This window comes from Dermacentor andersoni, chromosome 2 (assembly GCF_023375885.2).
Source record: "Dermacentor andersoni chromosome 2, qqDerAnde1_hic_scaffold, whole genome shotgun sequence".
Classification (NCBI taxonomy): Eukaryota; Metazoa; Arthropoda; class Arachnida; order Ixodida; family Ixodidae; genus Dermacentor; species Dermacentor andersoni.
The window spans coordinates 73,037,001-73,059,511 of NC_092815.1; the positions used below are offsets into that span (position 1 = coordinate 73,037,001).

Genomic DNA, 22,511 nt, shown 5'->3' on the forward strand with positions numbered 1-22,511 from the left:
ATGTTAGCATTAAAAAAAAGAAAAAAACCTGTGTAAACTGTGTAAAAACTGTGTAAACTGATACTGTAAATATTTCTCTCCTTTCAGTTCAATCCCTTGCATTATATGCTTGTAGAATGTGTTTTTTATGTATTTATATCATCCATCAATGTACCTCATATGATTCAATGTATTTCATATTTCATATGCACTTCTTTTCTTTGAACATATTTAATTGCATTACTGTATGAATGAATTCCCTCCTGCCTGGGTCATAAGTTGGCCTGCAGTATTCTGTAAATAAATAAAAAAATATAAATGTGAGCGTGAGCTGACGAACGTAGTTCAGTCTTGCATGCGTGAGCGAGGAACACCGCCCAGATGTGTGCCCTCTCCTGTGGTGCGCGAGGCAGGGGAGACAGGTGAGGGAGGCGGGCATTCTTCTCCGGCGGCTGCTAGGGTGCCTCAATGTCCTCCTCACCCACTGCTCCGTATATAGTGGAGACAACCACAGTGTCTACTATGGCGTTAGCCACGTGAATCGCGGACGCCATAGTAGACGCCTTTGGCAGACGCCATAGGGACGCGTTGCCGGCTCTCGTGTGTCTTGAAAACAATCTGCGATGTGACCAAAGTGTGTGCCCACGTGGGCCTCACCTTCAAAGTGATCTGCGATGTTTGCTGACTGCGCTTAGTGCTGGTAGCTTCGTATGCACTGTGCTTTTGATGTTTCATTCGTGTTGAAGTAACAGATGGCACGTAGGTCAATTGGCTCGCAGCTGTTGCCACGATTCCTATTTCTAGCATTTTCACTGAGTGAGCAGGATGTGTTCATGTTTACCTGTGTGCGCGTGACACTGTGCTGGTTAATTTAGTTAAAACATGTTTACGGTATAGTTGGTTTGAATCCATGATAGAATGTGTAAGCATGCCTGAACAATGACGTAGAAAGAAGCAGACATCAAAGACAGCGCTGTCGCTGTGTGTCTGTTCAATCAATCAATCAATCAATCAATCAATCAATCAATCAATCAATCAATCAATCAATCAATCAATCAATCAATCAATCAATCAATCAATCAATCAATCAATCAATCAATCAATCAATCAAACAATCAATTAATTAATTAATTAATTAATTAATTAACCAATCAGTAAATAAATAAATAAATAAATAAATCAAAAAGTGAGCTTTATTTAAACAAGTCAAGGAATGTGTTCTTTCTACATCCTCGTTGAGTCATGCTTACACATTCTATCATAGTTAATTTAGTTTGTAAGTGAATGTTTACAAGTTTATACGACCAGCAAAACTACTATCGTTACTTCATACAGCTATCTATTAATTTGCTATCACAATCGGTGCTTCGCCTTTCAAGCGGAACTGCGAATTATTCCTTATTGCTCTCCTCTCGTTGCGGCACCTGCAAAAAGCGTGCCGTTTCCCTTTCCAACAATGGACGTGTTTCTCATCGATGCGGAAGTCCCGCCCGGGTTGGACGTTTGACGATGCCTCTGTGGCTAGCACAACTTTTTGTTTGAAAGTGGCATTATAGTGGTATCACCTGTTTGGTGCCATTACGATAATGCCACGCCAGCCACGCTATGGGCCACACTGCACATTAATACGAGACAGGTCAAAATAGCGATGTTGCTCGTGTACTTCAATTGGCTGCTGGCACGGCTAATAGCGACTGCGATACTGACTTTTCTAGATGGCGCTGGCTATGCACCATATTTATCATTTTCAATTACAAACCGGCACATTTTTTGATATCCTCAAATCTAAGCCGACCCTAGAGTTTGGTAGTATATGATTATATGAAAAAAAAAAATATATTGGCCTATATTCAAATAAATATGATATTTGCACATCTGAACCTCGCTACATGCAATGGAGGCGAGCCAGTGCACCAGCAATGATATTTTGCTGCTGAGCACAAGATCTTCAATCACAGGCCATAGCAGGCCACGTTATAGTGGGAACAGTCATCAACAGAAACCTGCTGGTATTAGGGCATATCGATTCTGGGGCTGTAAGTGGCCAAAATCATTGAGGTTAGATTAGGGCATTCTCTTGTTAGGGTGTTCTTTTGAAATGTAAAAGTTCACGTGAACCTTGTTATGTATTACAAGATAGCTTTCGGAGCAAGAACATTTTTGATATTACTATTAATTATAAAAATAGGCAGAAATTGGTGCAGATAAATCAGCAGTATTGTTCATGCAAAGTTGCACAGACACGGACAATATTCAGATGAAGGGTTCGTTCTCCTCAGACACTGAAATGAGCCGAGATTACTCTTCTGCCTTGGCAACAGGTTATGTCAGTGTATACTGTCATGTTTTGTTTTTAAACTTCTTTAATCTAACTGAAAGGCACAATGTTTCTAAACTCATAATCGTGCTTGCAGTCGGTAATCAGGAACTACAAAGATGGCAAAACTTCTTTCCTTTAACGCAAGTGGTGCTTGTATACGCTATATTCTCCGAGCATTGGTTCTTTCTTGAATGATCAAACTGAGGTGCCTTTTCTGCTGTAATTTGTCTCTCTCTCTCTCTGTTTTTTCTTTCATGTCTAAGGAATCCCCCACAGTAGAAAATAAAGGCTGTTTCTGAGTGTAAAGACAGACTTGTTTTGTTCGACAATGCCTAATGTGTTATGATGGACTGTTTTTCTTAATTTATTCAAATTTTGTCACACCGTTATGAGCTGCTTGGAGTATCTTTGTCAATGTTCTTTGTGAATAGAGAAGGTTGTGTGGTGCCCAGGAAGTCTGTCACTATTGACAATAGAAAGATTTAACTTGTCCATGTGCATATTACCTTTACAGAATACCAGGTTACTGTGACGTGCAAGGCAGTAGCAATGCTGGTAGCCACATCTTGTGGCGCTTTGTGCAGCCATAATCTGATAGCACTGTTTTTGTGTTGCATGGGTAATATTATTGAAAGAAAATAAATAAGGTAGTGCGTGTTGGTGAATACATCACTGCTGATGCTTTATATTAGCAGCTAAGCCAAATATGATAGGTTACTGCAACCAGACACGTACACAGGATTTTTTTCGGGGGGGGGGGGGGGGGGGGGTTAGTGCAATGCCGGGCTAACCCGCAGTGGAGGTGAAGCAGGCATTAAGAACTCCCCATACGTGGGTCCATCTCGAAGGTAGTGCAATGCCGGGTCGACCCGTGGTGGAGGTGAAGCAGGCGTTGCGCGCTTCGCCTCCATTACCCAAAGGTAATGCAATGCCGGACCAACCCGCGGTGGAGGTGAAGCAGGCATTAACAACTCCCCATACGTAGGCCGATCCCGAAGATATTGCAATACCGGGCCCACCCGGGGCGGAGGTGAAGCAGGCGTTAAGCGCTCCCCACACGTGGGTCCATCTCAAAGGTAGCGCAATGCCGGGCCCACCAGCGACGGAGGTGGAGCAGGCGTTAAGCACTGCCCATACATGGGTCCATCCCAAAGGTAATGCGATACCAGGCCCACCCGCCGCGGAGGTGAAGTAGGCGTTAAGCGCTCCCCACACGTGGGTCCATCTCGAAGGTAATGCGATGCCGGGCCGACCCGTGGTGGAGGTGAAGCAGGCATTAAGAACACCCCATGCGTGTGTCCATCCCGAAGGTAATGCAATACCGGGCCCACCCACAGCAGAGGTGAAGCAGGCGTTAAGCACCCCCCATATGTGGGTTGCTCCCAAAGATAGTGCAACACCGGGCCGACCCTCGGCGGAGGTGAAGCAGGCATTAAGCACTGCGCATTCATGGGCCCCTCCTGAAGATTCCGAAGGGCGCATTATAGGTTCCCGAGTCCACAGGGGTATGTGCGATTGATCTTGGACCCGTTTTGCACAATCACCAGGAGCGGCCCACATGATGATTTTTTCTGTTAACGGACACCGAAAAAAAACTATGGAAGTTAGTCATACACTGCTTTCGCTGTAAAAGGCCGCAAAATGTTGACCGCTGAGTAGATTGATTTGTCGACGCTTTAGGAATGTGTGTGAGGAGTGGTGCCTTGGGGCAGATAGGGGACGGGGGGGGGGGGGGGGGGCTATGCTGTCTAATTTTGGGGGGAGGGGGTGCCCCCCCCCTGGATACGTGCCTGACTGCAACTATAGCTTCATGTCTTCTCTGGTGAAACTCGCGACAATCACATGTTAGGCTGATATGTTTGGCTTCAGTAGTGTGATGTGTGATGCTTTCTCCTAATTTCTTTCTTCCTCCATGATGGTGACGATGACATGCTACTTTCAATTTGATTATGAAAGCATATCAAACGATAAGTTATTAAGCTAGCTGCAATAAGTTGCATCACATGTTTTTGGTGTACCGGAAAACTGCATGTGTCACAGGTTGAACTAGTGGATTGGTTAGTCCAGACATGGGGGCCACCGTCCCATTTGCGATTGTTTGTGATGTCGTTTCGTGAATTCAGAATATCATAGACAGTGGTAAAGTGCTTTGTTTTCGTATGCAGTGATAAAGTTCTGTCTGAGAGTGATGACTAGAAACTTAAGTAAATATGTTTTCATTCTCTGAAGGTTAAGTTTGCTGGCTTAGTTTTTTTCTTGTTGCCAGAATTAGAGGCATGCTACATTTTTCTTGTTAAATAATGGCATGTGCATTCAACTTATTATTTGTTTAGGAGCTCTAATGTAATTTTTGTCGTACTTTTTTTTTTACTTTGAACCTATAAACATATGGAATGTATTAGGGTTGAGGCAAATACTGCCAATCGAATCAGCAATGGGATTCGGTGTCTTTTTCTGCCTCAAGTTTAATTTGATCTGCCAGATAATTTGACCAATTTTGTCACTGCCGTCAGAGTTGACTTAACAAAAGTCAGACTAATTTTAAATGAGCAAACTCTTCACATTGACACCTGGTGCTGTGAATCACTAGGTGGCTATGGCACTCTGCAGCCTGAGTACGTGGTCACAGATTTAATTCCTTGTTTTAATGGTCACATCACTGTGGGGGTTGAAAGCAATAATGCTTGCATACTTAGATTGAATTGTGCAGAAACTCAGGGCATCAGAATCAGTCCTGACCCCTCAAGTGCAGTGTTTATCATAGCGCAGGTGTTGGTTGGTGATGTTATTTGGTTTGAAACATACAAATAGAGAGGTAAAGCTGGGGAGGAGCAGGCTGGCAACTGGCCACCAAAAAGGGCACAGTGCATGCCTACTCTTTAGGAAGGAGGTGATAGACACGTAGATATAGGTGGAAATTGCATCAGACAGTCAGTAAGTTGAACCACATGGTGAACTGAATCATTGTCTGTAGACCATGACTGTTACGTTGTGACATGGCATCAAGTCACCATGCAAGTAAGCTAAACCTCCATATAATGAACTTCAATATAACAAACTTCTCGATATAACGAAGTATTTAACTTTTTGTAACCCCTTGTCTATAGAACACCATGTAATTGGAACCTCAATATAACAAAGTGTGTTTGTATGCAATTTCAATATAATGAGAAATTTTGCTTTCGTAGCAAAGGAATTCCGTGACAGTAAATGGAAACTTTTGCTGACACAGATGATCAAATGATTGGATTACAAGAGGCCGCTTGCAAACGCACCTCTCAAATCGCGCGCAGCGCGACAAGCGCGACCACCGAAGTGAAGCAGCATTGTGTTCCGTATAAAGTCTAAGTGCGATAAGATCCTATCATGCCCTGCACCCTTTGTGCTTTGGGTGTGAGGGAAAGTGTGCGAGGGTGAGAAACAAAGATGGTGGCGTCACGAGCGAGTGACACCCCTGTGCGAGCAAAGGGAGGGGGAAGGGAGTGAGCTCACATTAACGGGATCAAGCACACGTGAGGGGCAGGGCGGTAGGGGGGGGGGGGGTTAAGTTGTGCGCGCCGCAATTTTTGCCGTGCGCCTCAACCGTGGCTGCGCATGGCTGTAAGTGCGGCTAAGCATATATGCAGCCACACACCCTCCTATATAGGTAATCTGCTGCATGTGCAAAGAGTGGGCATGTCGAGATGGCCTGACATCACGTGAGCTGTCTTCCCGTGCGTATAGTATTGAGAGTTGCATAATCTACAGTTATGGTGACCCATTGGAGTGAGAGGCAGCTGAAGCATTCGCTCCCCGCTACCGGCGCTTTTCATGATAGTGTCACCCCATTGCGGCTGACGTTATCAGCCGTGGGGATGGAGTGCACGCGAAAGCGTGGCTGGCTTCGCTTTATTCGTACCGCCTATGTGAAGATATCGTCGACGTGGCACAAAACCGTATCATTTATCGCCAACTTCCAGATTCATTGAAGTGAACTGTTTTCTCATTCAAATTTGCTTTCTTCGATTGCCCGATAATTCAAAATTTCTGCAGCCCTATTCCGTGTAAGAAAAATTTATCGGCAAGTAGTTATTTGCATAAAAAGTCAGATTTCAATACAACTATATTTTTATATAACAAAGCAACTTGCCAAATTTGCATACATTATATTGAGGTTTAACTGTGGCTAGTCTGGTAGCCTTATGGCATGATTTGGTGCCACTGAACCATATTGCGCTATGTCCAGGAACTGAATCAGCAGTTAAGTTTTGCATATGAATCTTCCTCTAGGGTGAACTTGTGCTCGAAATATGAAGAAACATTGTGGTAGCGATCTTTATGGAGTGCCCTTATATAAATCTGAATTACTCTAATTTTGTTCATAGATCCCTGTCTGAGACCATACAGCGTCACAAGGAAAAGCAAGCCAAGGCGCAAGAGCAGAGGGAACGCATTCGGGAAGAGAAAGCGCAACGATGCAGAGATCAATCTAAAAAGGTCTGTGAAACTTTCTGCAATGCCTTGCAGTGTAAAACATCATTTCGTATTGAATAGTTACAGCACAAGGAAAAGACACATGGAACAAAGTACTGATGAAACTGTTATCTGTTTTTGTGTGGTTTATATCTATGCTGCTGTTGTGTGGCAAATGTCTGTTTCTCTAAAATCAATCTAACAGAAAACATCAAAAATAATTTAATTTGTGGCTTAGTACTGCGCCATTTATGGGATTTCCGCATGTTAGGTTTTCTTTTCATTTGTTCAGGTACCGTTGCTTTTAGGTCTGTAACTGACCTGTGGTCTTCTGCGACGAACACTTTTTCATATTTTATGTGGAATATTTCCTGTAGAGTGACCGAAAAGGAACACTAGCTGCCGCAGTAGTGCATGAGGCATTAGGTGAGGGGAGAGTGGATCACCGCAAAGCCATGTCACCCTCGCTGTCACTCTTGCAAGCCTTTGTTATGCGTGCATTCCTGGTCCATGCAAGCTTTTGCCTGCGTTCTGACTGCACCTCTGTTCATTCATTGAGATGTAGCTGGCGCTCTTCATCCTCGACAGGTTCTTCCGTATTAGTGACATTGCATGCTGAGTTAAGATGACACTACTGTTTACTGCAACCACTGCGGCAACAACCGCGGCCACTATTGATGCGATCATGGACCACAGTTCAGAAGGCGTGCCGCTGACATGTGCGTGAAGTCAAAACAAAATTATTGTGTACTGCAACCTCTGTGGACGAAGCCATGGTTGCTGTCCATGCGATCATAGGCGGCAACCATGCAGTTCGGAAAGCACACAGATGGTGCATGCACCAAGTCAAAACAATACTACCGTTTGCCACAACTGTTGCGGACGAAACTGTGGCTGCGATCAGCGCGATCATGGATGGCAACTACACAACCATGAAGGCATGTGGCCAGTGCGGTGTGAGTAACAGTAAATGCAAGAACAAAAGCTATTCCCTGTGAGATTGAGCTACAGGTGGCAGCACTGTTGCTGCATTAGTGTGGATAGGTGGTCGGTGGCATGTATTGAAATGCACATGGTGGTGCTTCACTGTGAACAACTTGTCCTGATTTTATAGTACCTATAATGAAATGCACTGACTGCAGTGAACTAATCAGTTCAACCTTATTAATAACCGAATAACAACCTAATAAGCTTATTAGAATCCGCTCAAAATAGGGTGTCGCTAGGTTTATCTCGCGTAACCACACCTGTAATTCAAGCATCTCACAAATAAAACTTGATATTTCACTTCCGCCCCTAAGTACTCGACATGATTTTGCACTCATATCATTATTTCTCACAAGGACGTTCATGCGGCTAGGAAAATTTCTTTATGGCTTCAAGTCGCAGCTTGCACACCTCATAGATTATATAATCACCTCAGCTTCATGTGCATCTACGGGAACACTCATACATTCATTGGTTGGCGCTTCCTCGTGTTACTTGTTTGTGTTACGCTCTACCTGATTTCATTGTGTCCGAAACAAATCCTGATAAATTCCCCCAGCTCATAAGTTCATATTTCACTGCTTAACTTCAATAAAATGCATGGTGCATTTTCTTTTGTTTTCTAGTTATATGGGCTCTATGTGCCCTATTGTTTATGAGCTCATTATTCCGCTTATTTTTTTGTATTTATTGACGTATGACATTAGAGTAGCTATATTTTTTTACATTGTTTACTGAAAGAACTGTATTTTTTGTCTTTTCTCTAATATGTTCTCTACCGGTCCTATTATTTTTGCGCAATGCTTTAATGTTTGTATAAGATGTTGTGTGTACATTTTCGTGTCTGTTAATAAGTTATGTGCATTATGTTTTGTTATGTTCCCACTATATATATACTCTTTTAGTCCTTCTGTGATGTCCCCCTTACCCAATGCCTCATACGAGGCCTATAAGGACATCTTAAATAAATAAATAAATAAATAAATAAATAAATAAATTGCCCTCTAGTGCTGCATTTTTGCAGGAAATGCACCACAAGCTTATTTTTACTTGAAATAAATGCAAACGTCCATTCAATGTGGGACTGGCACTCACCCAAACAATGTGACATGTTTCATCACTTCCTTGGGGCTTTTTGTGCATGTGTCGCTGGTGCTCCACCTGCACTCCTAAAATTGTGCAATCTAATTATTAGCACATTCTCTGCGAATATTGCACTGGCTATAAAAAAGTCAGCATTCCTGTACGGTGAAGTTAAAGTAGCAAAGTGATGCACACTTTACATCACCAATTTTAGGAATACATCTCTGTTTCTCTCTCTCTCTCTCTTTCTTTAGTTCGCTGCGAAACACCTAGAGTTAATGAGTTTAATTAAGCTAGGCCACTGCGACTGACAGCATGTTAGCAGGGTCACCAGGTTGCTTGAAACAAGAATATCTTTATCATAGTAACACTAGAAACACAACTGTTCTTACAGTTGTGTTTTGTGTCGCGCATTTGCATTAGCTGTGTTTTGCGTTGCACATTTACAGCGCTCTGCACTTGTCAAGCTCCAAGAGTTGTTTGAATTTAATTTTTTTATTTTTTTTATTTACGCAATACTGCAGGCCAGTAATTTGGCCCTAGCAGGAGGGGCTACAAAGGATACATACAATGAAACGAAGATCAACAACAACAAAAATCAACAGAACACGAAGACCGTAGCAAAGTTCAACCATTGAAGTTTACAATATGAGACTCGAGCACTTTCCTAAAGTCGGCGGATTTAAAAATCTGTCGGGGCAAGGAATTCCATTCGGACACTGTTCGGAGGAAAAAAGTGTACTTGTGTGTCTCGGTTCTAGCGAAAATTGCCGATAAAGAGTATTCATGGCTGTGTCTAGTTGTCCTTGTAGTTAAATGTTTTATGCAGTTGGGAAGTATTAATTTAGTTTTCCCTGCAAGACAGTTGTGAAGAAAGCCAAGACGACTAATTTTCCGGCGAACCTCGAGAGTCGGTACATTGTACTTCTGCATCAATAAGGATGGCGAATCGTGCCTTCTGTATCTATCAAAAATAAATCTTATTGCCTTTCTTTGGACTCTTTCGAGTTGCATAACAACCTTCTTATAATGGGGATCATACTCTAGTTTTGACCGAATACATGTATTGTAAGCTAACATCTTGGTACTAACTGGAGCGTGTTTATGTTTTCTTTTAAGGAACCACAGCTTCCATAGGGCTGATGAAGAAATCTCCAATATATGCTCAGACCAAGCAAGCTTATTAGTTAGTGCCACGCCTAAGTACTTATATTGGGAAACTTCTAATACAGGCTGGTTGTGGAGCTGATAAGAAAAAGTACTAGGACATTTTTTCTTTGTGACGCGTAAAAGTACAGTTTTCTCTGAATTCAGCGCCATACCCCAACGCATACACCAAACATCGATTGCAAAAAGAGTTTTTTGCAACAAGAAATGATCATTTGTGGATGTTTTCTTAAAAACAGCACAATCATCAGCAAACATTCTTATGGATACATCATGAGGCACTACGTCCACCAAATCATTAACATAAAGAAGAAACAGTAGCGGACCTAAAACACTCCCCTGTGGAATGCCGAGGTAACAGACAGCGCACTAGACAGACAATGATCAATTTCCGCAAACTGCTTTCTATCAACTAGGTACAAGGCAATCCACTGAATAATGTACAAAGGTAACCCTATACAGTCTAATTTATACAATAATTTTCCATGAGGCACTGTATCGAAGGCTTTCGATAAGTCTAAAAACAGAATGTCAATTTCACCAGAATTAACTGATTTCTGGCCAAATATGTCCGAATTAACAAGAGTTTGATTACAATAAATGATGCATATGCCTGCCGGGACCAAAGAATGAGTCCAAGTGATAAGATTTTCCTTATTAATGAGGGTCAAATTAACAAGGCTTTACTGTATAACGAAGTGGCATTGGACACTAAAATAACTTTGCTATATCCAATATTTGTTGTAAGCATACACACAGATATTGGTGCAAGAAAAAGGATCAGGTCTAACAAAAGAAACACAAGCGGTGTGCCTCCGACAGGCCAGCAAAGGGTTTCCTGTGAATTTTGATAACCTGTCAGCATTTCACCACATAGGAACAACGTACACACTCTGCAATGCCATGAATATGCAACCGTGCCATCAGTTTTATCACGAGTATCGTGCTAACGCTGATATCGCAATGTCTTACCAACTGCTGTCCAGCCAAGCTGCTGGCCAAAATGCGCAGATTGTGAACAGACTTTTCGCATACTGAGGATACGGCTCCTGGATTCATACTCTGCTGCTACTGCTATCAGTCTAGCCTGTGCATCTGATTTCACGCCTGATCACTCATAAGGTTCACGTGTGTGAACATATTAGGGGCAAGCTTCCCGTGGTGACTTGTCACCAGCTGCTCCATCGGCTGCATTGCTTAGGCCTAGTCAGCCCTGCTTCGTCGAGAGTCGGCAACCAAAGTTGTGGGTTCGTCCCAGCTGACATTATGATAACTTTGTTTACAGCCACCATGTTTGATAACACCCACCTTTGTGCCATGCACCCAACAAGGCACGCCTTTGTTGCCTCTCTTAAGTCTCCCTTCCATCCTTCTGATGTCGCCGAGAGGGTGCAAGAGAGATTGGAGAGGGGCGCACGCAAGGCTATTGGTGCAACGCAACAATAGCGTGCCCTGCAGGGTGTGCGGCACAAAGGTGGGTGTGGCAGAGCGGGCCCCATTTTTTTCTTTAGGATTTCGCACTTTTTCCTTTCAACGCCCATGACTAGTAGCCAGATTTAATTACTGTAACCGTAACATGGCATGGGAGCGTTATAGTAAGCAGTTTATGTTACCGTAGAATGCATACAAAAGTTGACGGTGCATTGGCTGCTCATTGTTATATCCGATATGTTGTAAAACAATATTGTTATATGTGGATTCGGCAGTACTTTGTTATATCACATCGTTATATCCGTGTTCATTATGTCAAGCTTCAGCTGTATTTAGCACTAAATGAACAAATGCTGGACATGTGGGATGCAGTACAACAAACATGGAAATGCAGCCTTGACATCTTAGCAGCTTGACTTGGGCACTGTTCATTGCATGCTCTGCAATCTTTTTTTTTTTTCACAAGGTACTGGCAACATATCAAATAAATGTAACCTTCTGCTTGATTCAGTTGCCTAACAAGCGTGCGGTTGAGCAGCATGCTGATGTGGAGCAGCATGCAGTAAGGTGTCTGAAACATTGGCCGTCCTTGTACATTGTTTATGGAGCAACCACATAGTCCAAATACTCGGCCATGTCTCAGTTGTCATTCGACAATTGTCTTGATACATAGCATGCCTCTTTGGCTCTTCTTGCTAGCTGCAATTGACTTTTGCAAAATAATGATTAGAAATGCACATCATGGGAATTTCACAGTGTACCGGAAACAAAGTACACTCGAAGCTCGTTATTAAAAGCACGATATCATCAACATAACCATATTATATCCAATGATATAATGATGTAAATGTAATTCCACTTGAAATCCCCCTAGAGATCCATGTATTTCAAGCTCATTTTCATGAATGATGCCAATGGATTTGTCTTTGAAACCAAAAAAGTATCCAACTGTTGCACATCAAGTTCATATATTGCTTTCTGTGGGGGTTCTACACTCGTTTGGGGCAGCACTTCAAAACTCCTTCATCAAATATGCCGTTGAGCAACACTGATCTTTCTTACCACTGCGCTTCCACCATGGCCGTGTGCAAGCGGCAGATCTATCGCCTTCATACTTCTCCCATGGCGGCGCCACTGTACTGGTTGGCGTTGCTAGACGTGGCCTCTGAGATTGCGCTGGCAAGATCCTGGAGGCCACTCCTAGCTGCACTAGCCCATGCAGTGTGGTGCCAACCACTGCTTGTGTGTGGCTAGTGCGGTTATGCGCAATGGTGTGAAAGGTCAGTGCATGTACCAGCATGATGCCTGCGGGTTGCTGTGCAGGCTGGCACAGCTAAACAAGGCCTTGCTAGAGATTGCATTGGTGCCATTGCAGTCTTGGAGGCCACGATATGGCCAAGCCAAGGTGGCGTGGCACAGTTTGCCAGCCTCCTTGTTTACACTGCGGTGCCGATAATGTGTGAGAGGGGCTGGTCAGCTGTGTAGTTGGTGCTGCTTGACGGCAACATACTCAGTTTGTGTTGCAGCATGTGGGCTGTTCTTTTTGACCACTTCGCCATTTTGCTGATTTCACGAAGCAAGTCAAGGGGAGCACTGAAGCAAAGGATAATCTATTTGGAAAAGAAGGAAGCTATCGTAAAGGCTGTTGCATAAAGTGCAAAAAAAAGTTGCATGTTAGACAAACAAAAGATTTTTATGCTTTTTTATTATTAAGATTCCATCATGCGCTGCCGTGTAGGGGTTCAGTGGGCTGCAACGCTGCCTTCTTCTTTGCATGCTCTAAGTTGTGTGCCCCATTGGGCATATATTGCAGTAAAGGGCAAAAATGAACATAATGAAGTATAATTCCTGCTCCACTTTCAACTTCGTTATGATGAGTTTTGAGTTAAGCGAAAAAGTGACAGGCTTATTAGTGTGTTGGATATCGCAGGCTCAACAAAGGATGTTCAGAAGTATGGTTTACTCACTTGCCTCTCTTTAAATACACTGGACTTTGTTGCTATTCTCATAGTTTATAGCTTCATGCTTTGTTTTTACTGCTTCATACTCATCAAGGAGGGCTTTTTCTCTACATGCTAGGTGGAGGAGAAGAAAGCGCAGCAGGAGGAGCTCCAACTTCAAAGACGACTTGTTTTAGAGAAGCGATTGCAACGTGCTGCCGAAAAGCGGGAGCTTCAGCTGAAAAATAAGGTTAAGAGGGCCCACGATGAGGAAGAGAAGGTAAAAACACACTGTACTCATTTTTGCATGCTTTTCTTTTATCATTGCTATCATTGTTGCCAACCTAGTTCCTCTGCAGAACAAGCATTAGTCAGCCTACTCACCTATGAGTGCAGTCTTACACTTATCACTTTTGTTTCCCCAAGTGCGAGTTCTGGTGAGTGCAAATAAACACTGGTGAGCATGAGTAGACATGTTAAAATGAGTGAGAGGGGGTGACGCACTGAGTGACTGTGAATTAGTACTGGTGACTGTATTAGAGCCAGTGAGTGTGAGTATGTGCGGATGTGTGTGTATGTGTGTGTGAGTATGTGAGTGTGAGCATGTGTGGATGAAAGAATGCCAGACGAAAAAAATACCGATAGGTGAATTCCACTGTCTCTAAGGGTGCGGGAGTGATTGCTGGTGAGAATGCATGAGTTATGGCAATTGTGAGTGCCTCTGAGCATGCGCGAGTGCTTGCGAGCATGAATGGTTTTGTGTGTGAACGTGAGTTATTGCCGGTGAGTATTAATTGACATACAATGTCAGTTCAAATATGTGCACATGAGCTCTTGATCATGATGACTGTTAAACATCCAAATATTGATCATGACGTCATGAGATCGACTTGCGGCTACAATAAGCCCAATATCAGTAGTTCCAGAATCCAAAACTTGTGCACTGCAGACCATATGAAAGGCGCAGTTTTCTAGCACGCCTACACCTTTCTGGTAAATAAGAAGTCAAGTCTGAGATCTTGTCCTTCATTATAGCAGAAAAAATTTCTTGCTGTGGCACATCACTGATCACTGAAATGCACTAAAACTGGTTTTTATAGTGCATGTGGTGTGGAAAAGGGGCTATAGTTGTATGTATTTGCTCTGAAAAACATGCAGTATACAGAAATTGTTCGTTACTCATATGATTGATGTCAAGGTCTTTGTACTCACTCTTTGTTGATGTTATTGACTAGACATAAATGCTGGTAAGCACAAGTGTCAAGATAAGTGACTGTCATTGCAAGAAACTGGGAATGAAAGCTGGCGAGTATGAGCTGGCATTGACAAGTGTGAAAGGAGGCATGGTTAGGGGTGAGGGTAAGCATTGGTAAATGTGAGCAGACTTTGGTGGGAACAGGAGCACCACTGAGTGCAATTATAATGAGACTTAAGTGTGATTGAGTGTGAGCCGATGAGCATCAGTGTGTGCGATGTTCGATTGAATGTGAGTGTAAGCTGGCGAACAAGAGTAAAGTCTGAATACCTTGGAGTAGAAGTGAGCATGTATGCTCACCTGAAAGCAAGAGTTGGTCAGTGGTGTCCACTAATTTTTTTCAGGTAAGTGAGTGCAAATGGTTGTCCTTCTGTTTTTCACAATTAACCCAGTTATGCATCAGCTGCATCCACTTAATGCTTTAACGTTTTTGCTTTCATCACCGCATGCAATTCTCACTCACTTGTGTTTGCTGGATATTTCTTTTTATGGTCTCTCTGTTTCTTAGACTATGACCTCACTTTTTGCTGCCTATGATGCCTTGCCAATATTCACTGCTTACTACAGACTGAGCTAAACTGTCAGAAATTCCCATTCATCTGTCATGGTGGCTCAATAGCTGTGGTGTTGAGGTGCCAAGCACTAGGTTGGTGAGTCAGTCCCAGCCAAGGCAGTTGCGCACCTGGGTGCTGAATGTTTGGCATTCATTGAAGAGCCATTAACAACCTCACTAATTACAAGTAACTTACCCACTATACTACAAAGCCCACCATAGTCTTCGTGGAGCTCTGAGTCATTAAAGCCATTCATTGAACTTGCATTCGTTGACTGAGCTGTACTACTCCCTTTCTTTCGGTCAGTGATTCTTTTTCTTTAAAAAACATTGTTTTTCTCATATGGATCTCAAATGCCGATGTTGGTTCGAGAATCTTTTCGCCGAAACGACGTCCAACGCCGACACTGGACTTTTTGCGACACGGGCTCATTAATGCTATTGTGTTTAAATTGGGAGGTTGCTTTGCCTTTAAAGGGCCCCCTCACCAGGTTTGTCCATTTTGAGCTGACAAGTGCCGTGCATACAGTGCGCGCTAACAATCATGTCTGCTAAGTATTACATCGCTACGCATCGCGGGAAGAGCTGAAATTTCAAACCAAATGCCGTTTACCCTTCTCCTTGTGGGTGCCGCGCTCCGAGCTGGAGGGGTGACGCATACATTGTTAGAGTTGTAGGACGATCCCACCGCTGGCATCCAGTTGTAAGGTTTGTAGTCGGGCATGAAATGTGGTAGCTGGCCCATGTCGTCATCTAACTCACCCACGCTTGGGATGTGGTTGTAGGGAGAAACTTGCTCTCATCGAGAACTAGGAGTACAGGATTTATTTACATATTTACATTAAAACAGGAGATACATTTCAACAATCTAGCATGACTCCCAAATGGAGCACGCAAGACGAAGCACACGAGCTCAAAGCTCCAAGCACCCAAGCACCAAGCACACCGCTTGTCGAGCACACAGCTGCTTAAAAACACTCTGTCCTCCCTAGATCCCTAGGTGAGGGAAAACTGCTGTCCAACCTTTGTCCAATCGGACCATCCACAGTGGTTGGAGGCGTAGTCGACCCGCCTTTGAGAGGGAGGGCTCGCACCCTCATGGTACGCACTTGGGATTCCCAGAACCCGAGTTGAGCGGGTTCTTGTAGCCAGATTGTCACACTTGACCCCAGCCGGCGCCTCTTAATTCCAGAGCTGACTTCTCCGGTAGCTGCCACGAGTATCAGCAGACTGACGAATCCTGGGGCCTAGGGAAAAACGCACTTTAAGACGCACTGCAAACGCCCTTTTCCGAGAAGCTCTCTTGCTGCAAATAGACTATGAAGGCAACGGCGAATCAACCAGCAATACTCTGTCCGCCGAACAGCTAGCCTGGCCGACGCCGCTGGGCTGTACGAGAAGGCGCATGGTTAATTAACTTTGCCGTAGTCTCTAGTTCTCCGAAGGAAGTGCTTGGTCGGTTAGCGTTGTCGGTGTCGCTGGTCCTCTGAAGGACGCCACCCCCACGGGTCGATCGAAACAACTGCAGCGGACTGAGATAGGTTTGCAGAGCAGTACCCCTGCAGGCCGGTCGTAACAACGTGCTAGTGCGCCTATGTTACATGTGTCTTTCCCGTGATGTCGTTCTTAGTGACTCGTGACTTCGAGAATTATTCAAAGCAACACCTGCTATTTATGTAATCTGTTGCATTGATAGACGAATTAAGGTTTCGAGAAACAATAAAACACATAAACTAAAAGTCTGCGTGTATTTGTTTTACTTCGCACTGCAGCAAGAGAGAAAGAAGTACTTCCGTTTTATCTGCTTGTTCCCACTTCGTGCAGTCGTGAGTGCTGACACCAAAACTATGCCACTTTCTACCATGTCCCAGTGCACGACCATGCTTCGTGATTTGCTTGTGTCTGCCTCAGTGTTTGTGTAGCACTGACTTATAGCGCTAGTTGGGTGTTCTTGTGCACAGCATGCATTATTGCAAAATGAGACAAACACAACAGCTTGCACACAGCGCCGTCAGCGGAAGTGTGCCGTGCAGCAAAAAAAGCGAGAAAAAAAAAATGAAGACGGGGCCCATGCCGTATGCGTCATGCAATCCTCCGGGTCTGGTATGGGAGAACGCAGGGAAGGAATTTCACTTGTTTAGGCTAGATAGGGCAAGTGGAGAGAGTGTTTCTTTTGGCAGTGACGCTCGCCTCCTGAAATCATGGGTTCACGGCACTGAAACATTTCTGTCTCAGCAGTTAATGAACCAGTTTGAAAAAATTCTTGAGTCCGTTCAGCCTCCCTTAGAGGGCACGTAACAACTTCTAGTGTATAACCAAAATTTGCTATGGTGCCTGGTGAGGGGCTCCTTAAAAATGAAAGCATTGAAAGATCCCTGACTGCTTGTCACGTTTCCCGGCAACTGCAGCTTATGTAACCATAATGTTTACCAGGAAACGCTAGCGCCGAACACTATGCATGAAGGTGAGCATTCTGGTAGAAACGGCAAGCAATGTGGCAGGCAAGTACCATCTTGAGGTGTAGCAAGGAAACGGGCGCACCGCTTCATGGCATTCGAGATTGGCGCCCTTGCGTCTGCCGGCTAATGTGCATAAACCTTGGAAGACATGGCCGCCCTATAAATGGTAGCAATGCTGGAAAAGGGGTTTGAGTTTTCTTGTAACAGTATTGTTTTCTTATATACTCAAATTACAATCTGACACTATCCTGCTTGATTGTGTTTAGATTGTACTTGACGATTTGTACTTTACGATTGTTCTTACATATTACTTTGAGAAATCAATTGTTTCTGTAACGCCTCTGCGCCACTCAGATGCCCTGCGGGGTTGTAGTTCAGAATTATTTCTCGTCAAGTGATGTCAAATGCCGACATCGGATTTTTTGCGATAAGGGGCCCTTAAAGGGACACTAAAGGTAAATAACAAGTCGACGTGAACTGTTTACATACCATTCCAGAAAGCTCGCAACACTTGTTTCATACCTATAAAAGAATTAGTTTACGAGAAAATTGCATCTGAAGGGTCTGAATACCTTTTAAGAAATTCAAATATCCCACCACTCAGCCGGGAAAGTGGTGACGTTGCATGCGTCATCATCACCCTTTGCTGACATCGGTGAGTAAAACGATGCCCGACAGACAGCGACACCGAGCCAAGGCAGAGCGGTGGATTCACTGCTGCAGCTGCTTTTTGGTTAAGTGGCATAGACTGTTCGCCATCTGACATAACCTGGAAGTTGAATTCTCTGCTATACTTGGAGTTCGTGCGAATTTCGCGAGCCAGAAAAACCAGCGCAGCACTATGCGATAACAAAACTACTGAAACATAAAAGCGGGGGCAGCGCAGAGTCCAACAAAAACAAAACCTTTCAATTTCCCACATCAATGTCAAGAACAATTTCAATAAGTTATTTTTTCTAAAAATGAAATAGAATAGGATAAGTAGCATTTTATTTCGTCTTATAATATAATACAACCATGCTTTTTGCAATGAGTAGTTGAGTACTAGCAACAGAATTTAACTGAGGAGTGCTTTCGTCATTGGGTCAGTGCTTGAATGTCCCGGGGGAGTCTCTAATCATGTCCTGCATTTACCTCCGTTTCTCGATTATTAAGGCCCTGTTCGCGATAATATTGACGTCTTAGAGATTCTGAAGCACTAATCTATCATTTTAGCTTGACTTAATATTTGCCTTTAGTGTCCGTTTAAACACCTTGCTAAATGCTGTCACATTAAAACACTTCTGCATGGTACAAATGGTACGTGGTCTTTCAGTCTGCAACCTATGGTAGGTTGGATTACCGATTTGTGTGTTTTGAATAGTGAATGACTTATGAGTCTCATGAAGGTTCTGAAAACATTGCATGAATGAAAACTGTCACGATAACAGTTGAAACATTACTTGTACATTCAATGAAAGCAATTTACATCTTTTGCCCTGTGCAGGTCAATGAAATAGCCTTCATTAACAGCCTGGAGGCTCAGAACAAGCGCATTGACCTTCTGTCACGTGAAAAGGACCATGAGGCTCGCCTGCAGGATATTCAGGTGGCTAGAAACCCATCTCTGCATTTGCATCCTTGAATGGGGCTGACGTTAATTTGGATTTTTAGGCTGAAAGTTTTGTTTTTGCCACTCATTTTGTTACTTGAATCAGCTGTTTTATCTGCCAGGGAAGCTGCATTTTTAAAGTGCTAAGTGTTTGTGCCTAGTTTACCATACACTACTAAAGATCATCGCAGCAAAGTATGTCTTGTTAGTTGGCACATGTAGTGCAAGAAAGTGCGAACGCAAAGTATGTTCTTCCTGTCACCCTCTTTGCCTTTGTATTTTTTTCATGTTCATATTTTTTCTATTCATAAAGGCAATCGGAAATGAAGCTCAGCCAATGCCGTGAGGGCTCACAGAAAACAGTACATTTCTACATGATTGTGCAATGAGACATCTTTGAGTAAATACCGCTGCACGTTATAGCCGTACCAATTTTTGCTAGCTTTTGAGGCCTATTTTTTGTTTGGAAATCATATTTAGAACACCAGTCACCATAGGTGGAAAGTTTTATTTTTCGGAGGGGGGAGGGGCAGTGCTGGGGGCCTGACCAGCTTTCCGAAGCCCATGTGTCTTATGTATATATATATATATATATATTTCTTGCATTTGAAGAAAATTCATGTGACCTCGGAAGAATTGTTCACGGAAGTGATGGCCTTATATGAGAGTTTACAAGGCCTCATAGTAGGAGACAGTTCAATTTCACAGTCTGAGTCCTCTCCCACCACTAAGAATCTGGCGACTCTCGGTGGTGTAATCTTCCTTCGTGTAATTGTCGTATACTTTGATATCACTAATACTGCTTTGCCTTTCTGGTGAAACTGCAGCCTCTCTTTGTCTTTTTTCTTTTTCTGTGAGTCTGAGTATAAGCGCTTCTGCGCATGACTGCTGCTGATTCTGATTTTGAGTGAATCTGGCATGGCCTCATTTTGGTTATTGAGGGAATTATACAGGGTGACCCAACTATCATGCACCAAGACTTAAAAAAAGAGCAGCTGCGTTACTTGAAGAAAACCTAGTGCATATTTTTTCCAGTACAGTGAAGTAGCCACCGGTAATTCTTACATTCCTGAAATTTAATTTGACAATTGCGATTAATCATCTAATTCGAGTAGTACTGTCCTAATTATCAAAGTGTTAATGAGGAATTTGTAGCCACCCCCAAGCACCCCCAAATGACATCTAACTGCTGTGTTTTCAGTGGCGCACTAATTGAGTGCAATTTTTTTCCGATTGGCAAACAAACCTCACGAAATATGAAAAACACCACGTGACTGTGCTCCCACCCGTATCATAAAGCAGTCCCCTCAAATAAGGTGATTGAAAGCAACTGCATTGCCTGGTCACAAACCCGAAGAGACAGTGCAGCACCTTGATAATGGTACGGAAGGAGAGCCAAAAGCAGGTTTTGCAGCTGTGCAGCTATTCCTTCCTTTCTTCGTCACACTTATTATCCATCTCTCAAGGCCGACTGATCACATTGATAACAAAAGCCCCTTGATAACGCGGCCGAAGCGCTAATCTGATGATGCACGAAACGCGAAAAGCGATGTAATAGACATAGCATGTTTCAAAATCCCAGCTTTGCTCGCACCGCATCGATAGAGTGTGCACACAACTATATTCCGCGCCAGAAACTTGTTACAGACCAAAGCCAAATAAAAGTGACGGCCTTCTTTTTCATGAGAGTGTAAACTGCTCCAGAAACAGCTTCGTGGTGAAAAATAAAAGTGAAATAAATATACCGGGAAGCGATCCACGTGTAGAGAAAAGGCAAAACTGATGCGTTCAAGAAAGTAAATAACCGCTTCTAAATGAGCTGAATTGGCAGACAGCACGCCTGCACAAAAACAAAACAAAACAAAAAAGCCATCAGATTTTAGTGTGCCCTTATTATCTATGAATTCGTAAGCGCCATTGAAAACCAGCTTCTGCCTAGAGAATGTGTTTGAATAGGTCTCTTTCTGCAGCTACGCAGTGCTGAGTTCACTTTATCGCATCTTCAGTGGCTTTCTTGATGACCTATGCTTGAATTCTATGGCAGACATCCGTTGTCCTTGTCTTGAGCTAGTCTAACATCTGTCTCGATCATGTAAGCACAATCTTTCATATAACCCCAAAGAAAGAAACCGCGTGTAGAGAGGTCAGGTGACCAGGCCGACCAATTTACAGGCCCGTGCCTTCCAATCTATTACTCATGAAAAGTTGCATCCAGCCAGTTTCGTGCTTGGCTACTGCTGTGTGCTGGTGCTCCATCTTGCTGATACTACACAAGTGGAAGACGTGACAGCGGGACTTCGCTGAGAAACTTATCCACCACTCCTTCAAGGATTTCGTCCATGTAACGCTGTCCAGTCAGTGTGTGATTGAAGAAGATGGGTATGATTATAGCATCAGCGTAAATTCCAAACCCCACATTGAACGACCACTGGTACTGGTGCCGATTGCGCTTTACCCAGTGTGCATTGTAGTCACTCCAATAGTGTGCGTTATGCAAATTTACTTAGGCGTTCTGTGAAAATTGGCTTCATCTGTGTACATGATGTTGCTCAATAAGTCAGGTGACTCATCGGCTTTTGTGAGGACCCAATTTGAGAAATCTAGACGATTCTATAGGTCCCTGTCTTCCAAACATTGGTGCTGGTTAAGGTGGTATGGGTGAAAGGCCATCGTTAAGAATCCTCTAAACTTATGACTTGGAAATTGGTACCTGGGCGGCCATATTCTGCACGCTAGTGTGAGGGTTTGAGGCCACGAATTCTAGAACATCCATGCATAGTCTAAGACTCAAAGATAGAGTCCTAAGCTGTTGTTTCTTGAAGCTGTTGGTTTGTTTCAGGTTTTCAACATTTCTGATGATAGTCGACGTGTTTGGTCTACCGCCACACTTCCATGACTGATATATATTTGCAGCCTTGCTCTTGTCATTTCCAGCTCCCAAGGCAAGGATCATTTTTATCTTCTGCTCATTAGAGAAAGACATGGCGACTGGGGCGAAACAAAACACACCTTTAAACATCAGCACTGACATTGTCAATTTGCTTTTGCGGTGATAGGTTTTGTGGCAAAAAAAAAAAAGGGGGACCATCCACGCAGTTTGTCTATGCTAAGACAACAGCTATCACAGCTTGTTTCTAACTAACACCAAACGCGACGTGTTACTTCAACCAAGGCACAGCAGATAAGGCACTAGCTTGATCATGCGATGGGGGCGAAATGCGAAAACACCTGTGTACTTAGATTTAGGTGCACGTTAAAAAACCCCAGGTGGTCCAAATTTCTGGAGTCCCCCAC

The 22,511-nt window shown here is 43.5% G+C and overlaps 1 protein-coding gene across 6 annotated transcripts in view; it reads left to right on the forward strand.

The window, feature by feature from the left end:
- The window catches only part of ssp3 (short spindle 3), a 259,626-nt gene that overhangs the window by 36,991 nt on the left and 200,124 nt on the right, over positions 1–22,511 (forward strand). For all 6 annotated transcript variants that reach the window (XM_055076977.2, XM_055076978.1, XM_055076979.1 and 3 more), the window contains 3 exons: positions 6,664–6,775; positions 13,499–13,639; positions 19,113–19,214. In XM_055076977.2, coding sequence (XP_054932952.1) covers positions 6,664–6,775; positions 13,499–13,639; positions 19,113–19,214 — 355 coding nt within the window. The remainder of the gene's footprint in view (positions 1–6,663; positions 6,776–13,498; positions 13,640–19,112; positions 19,215–22,511) is intronic.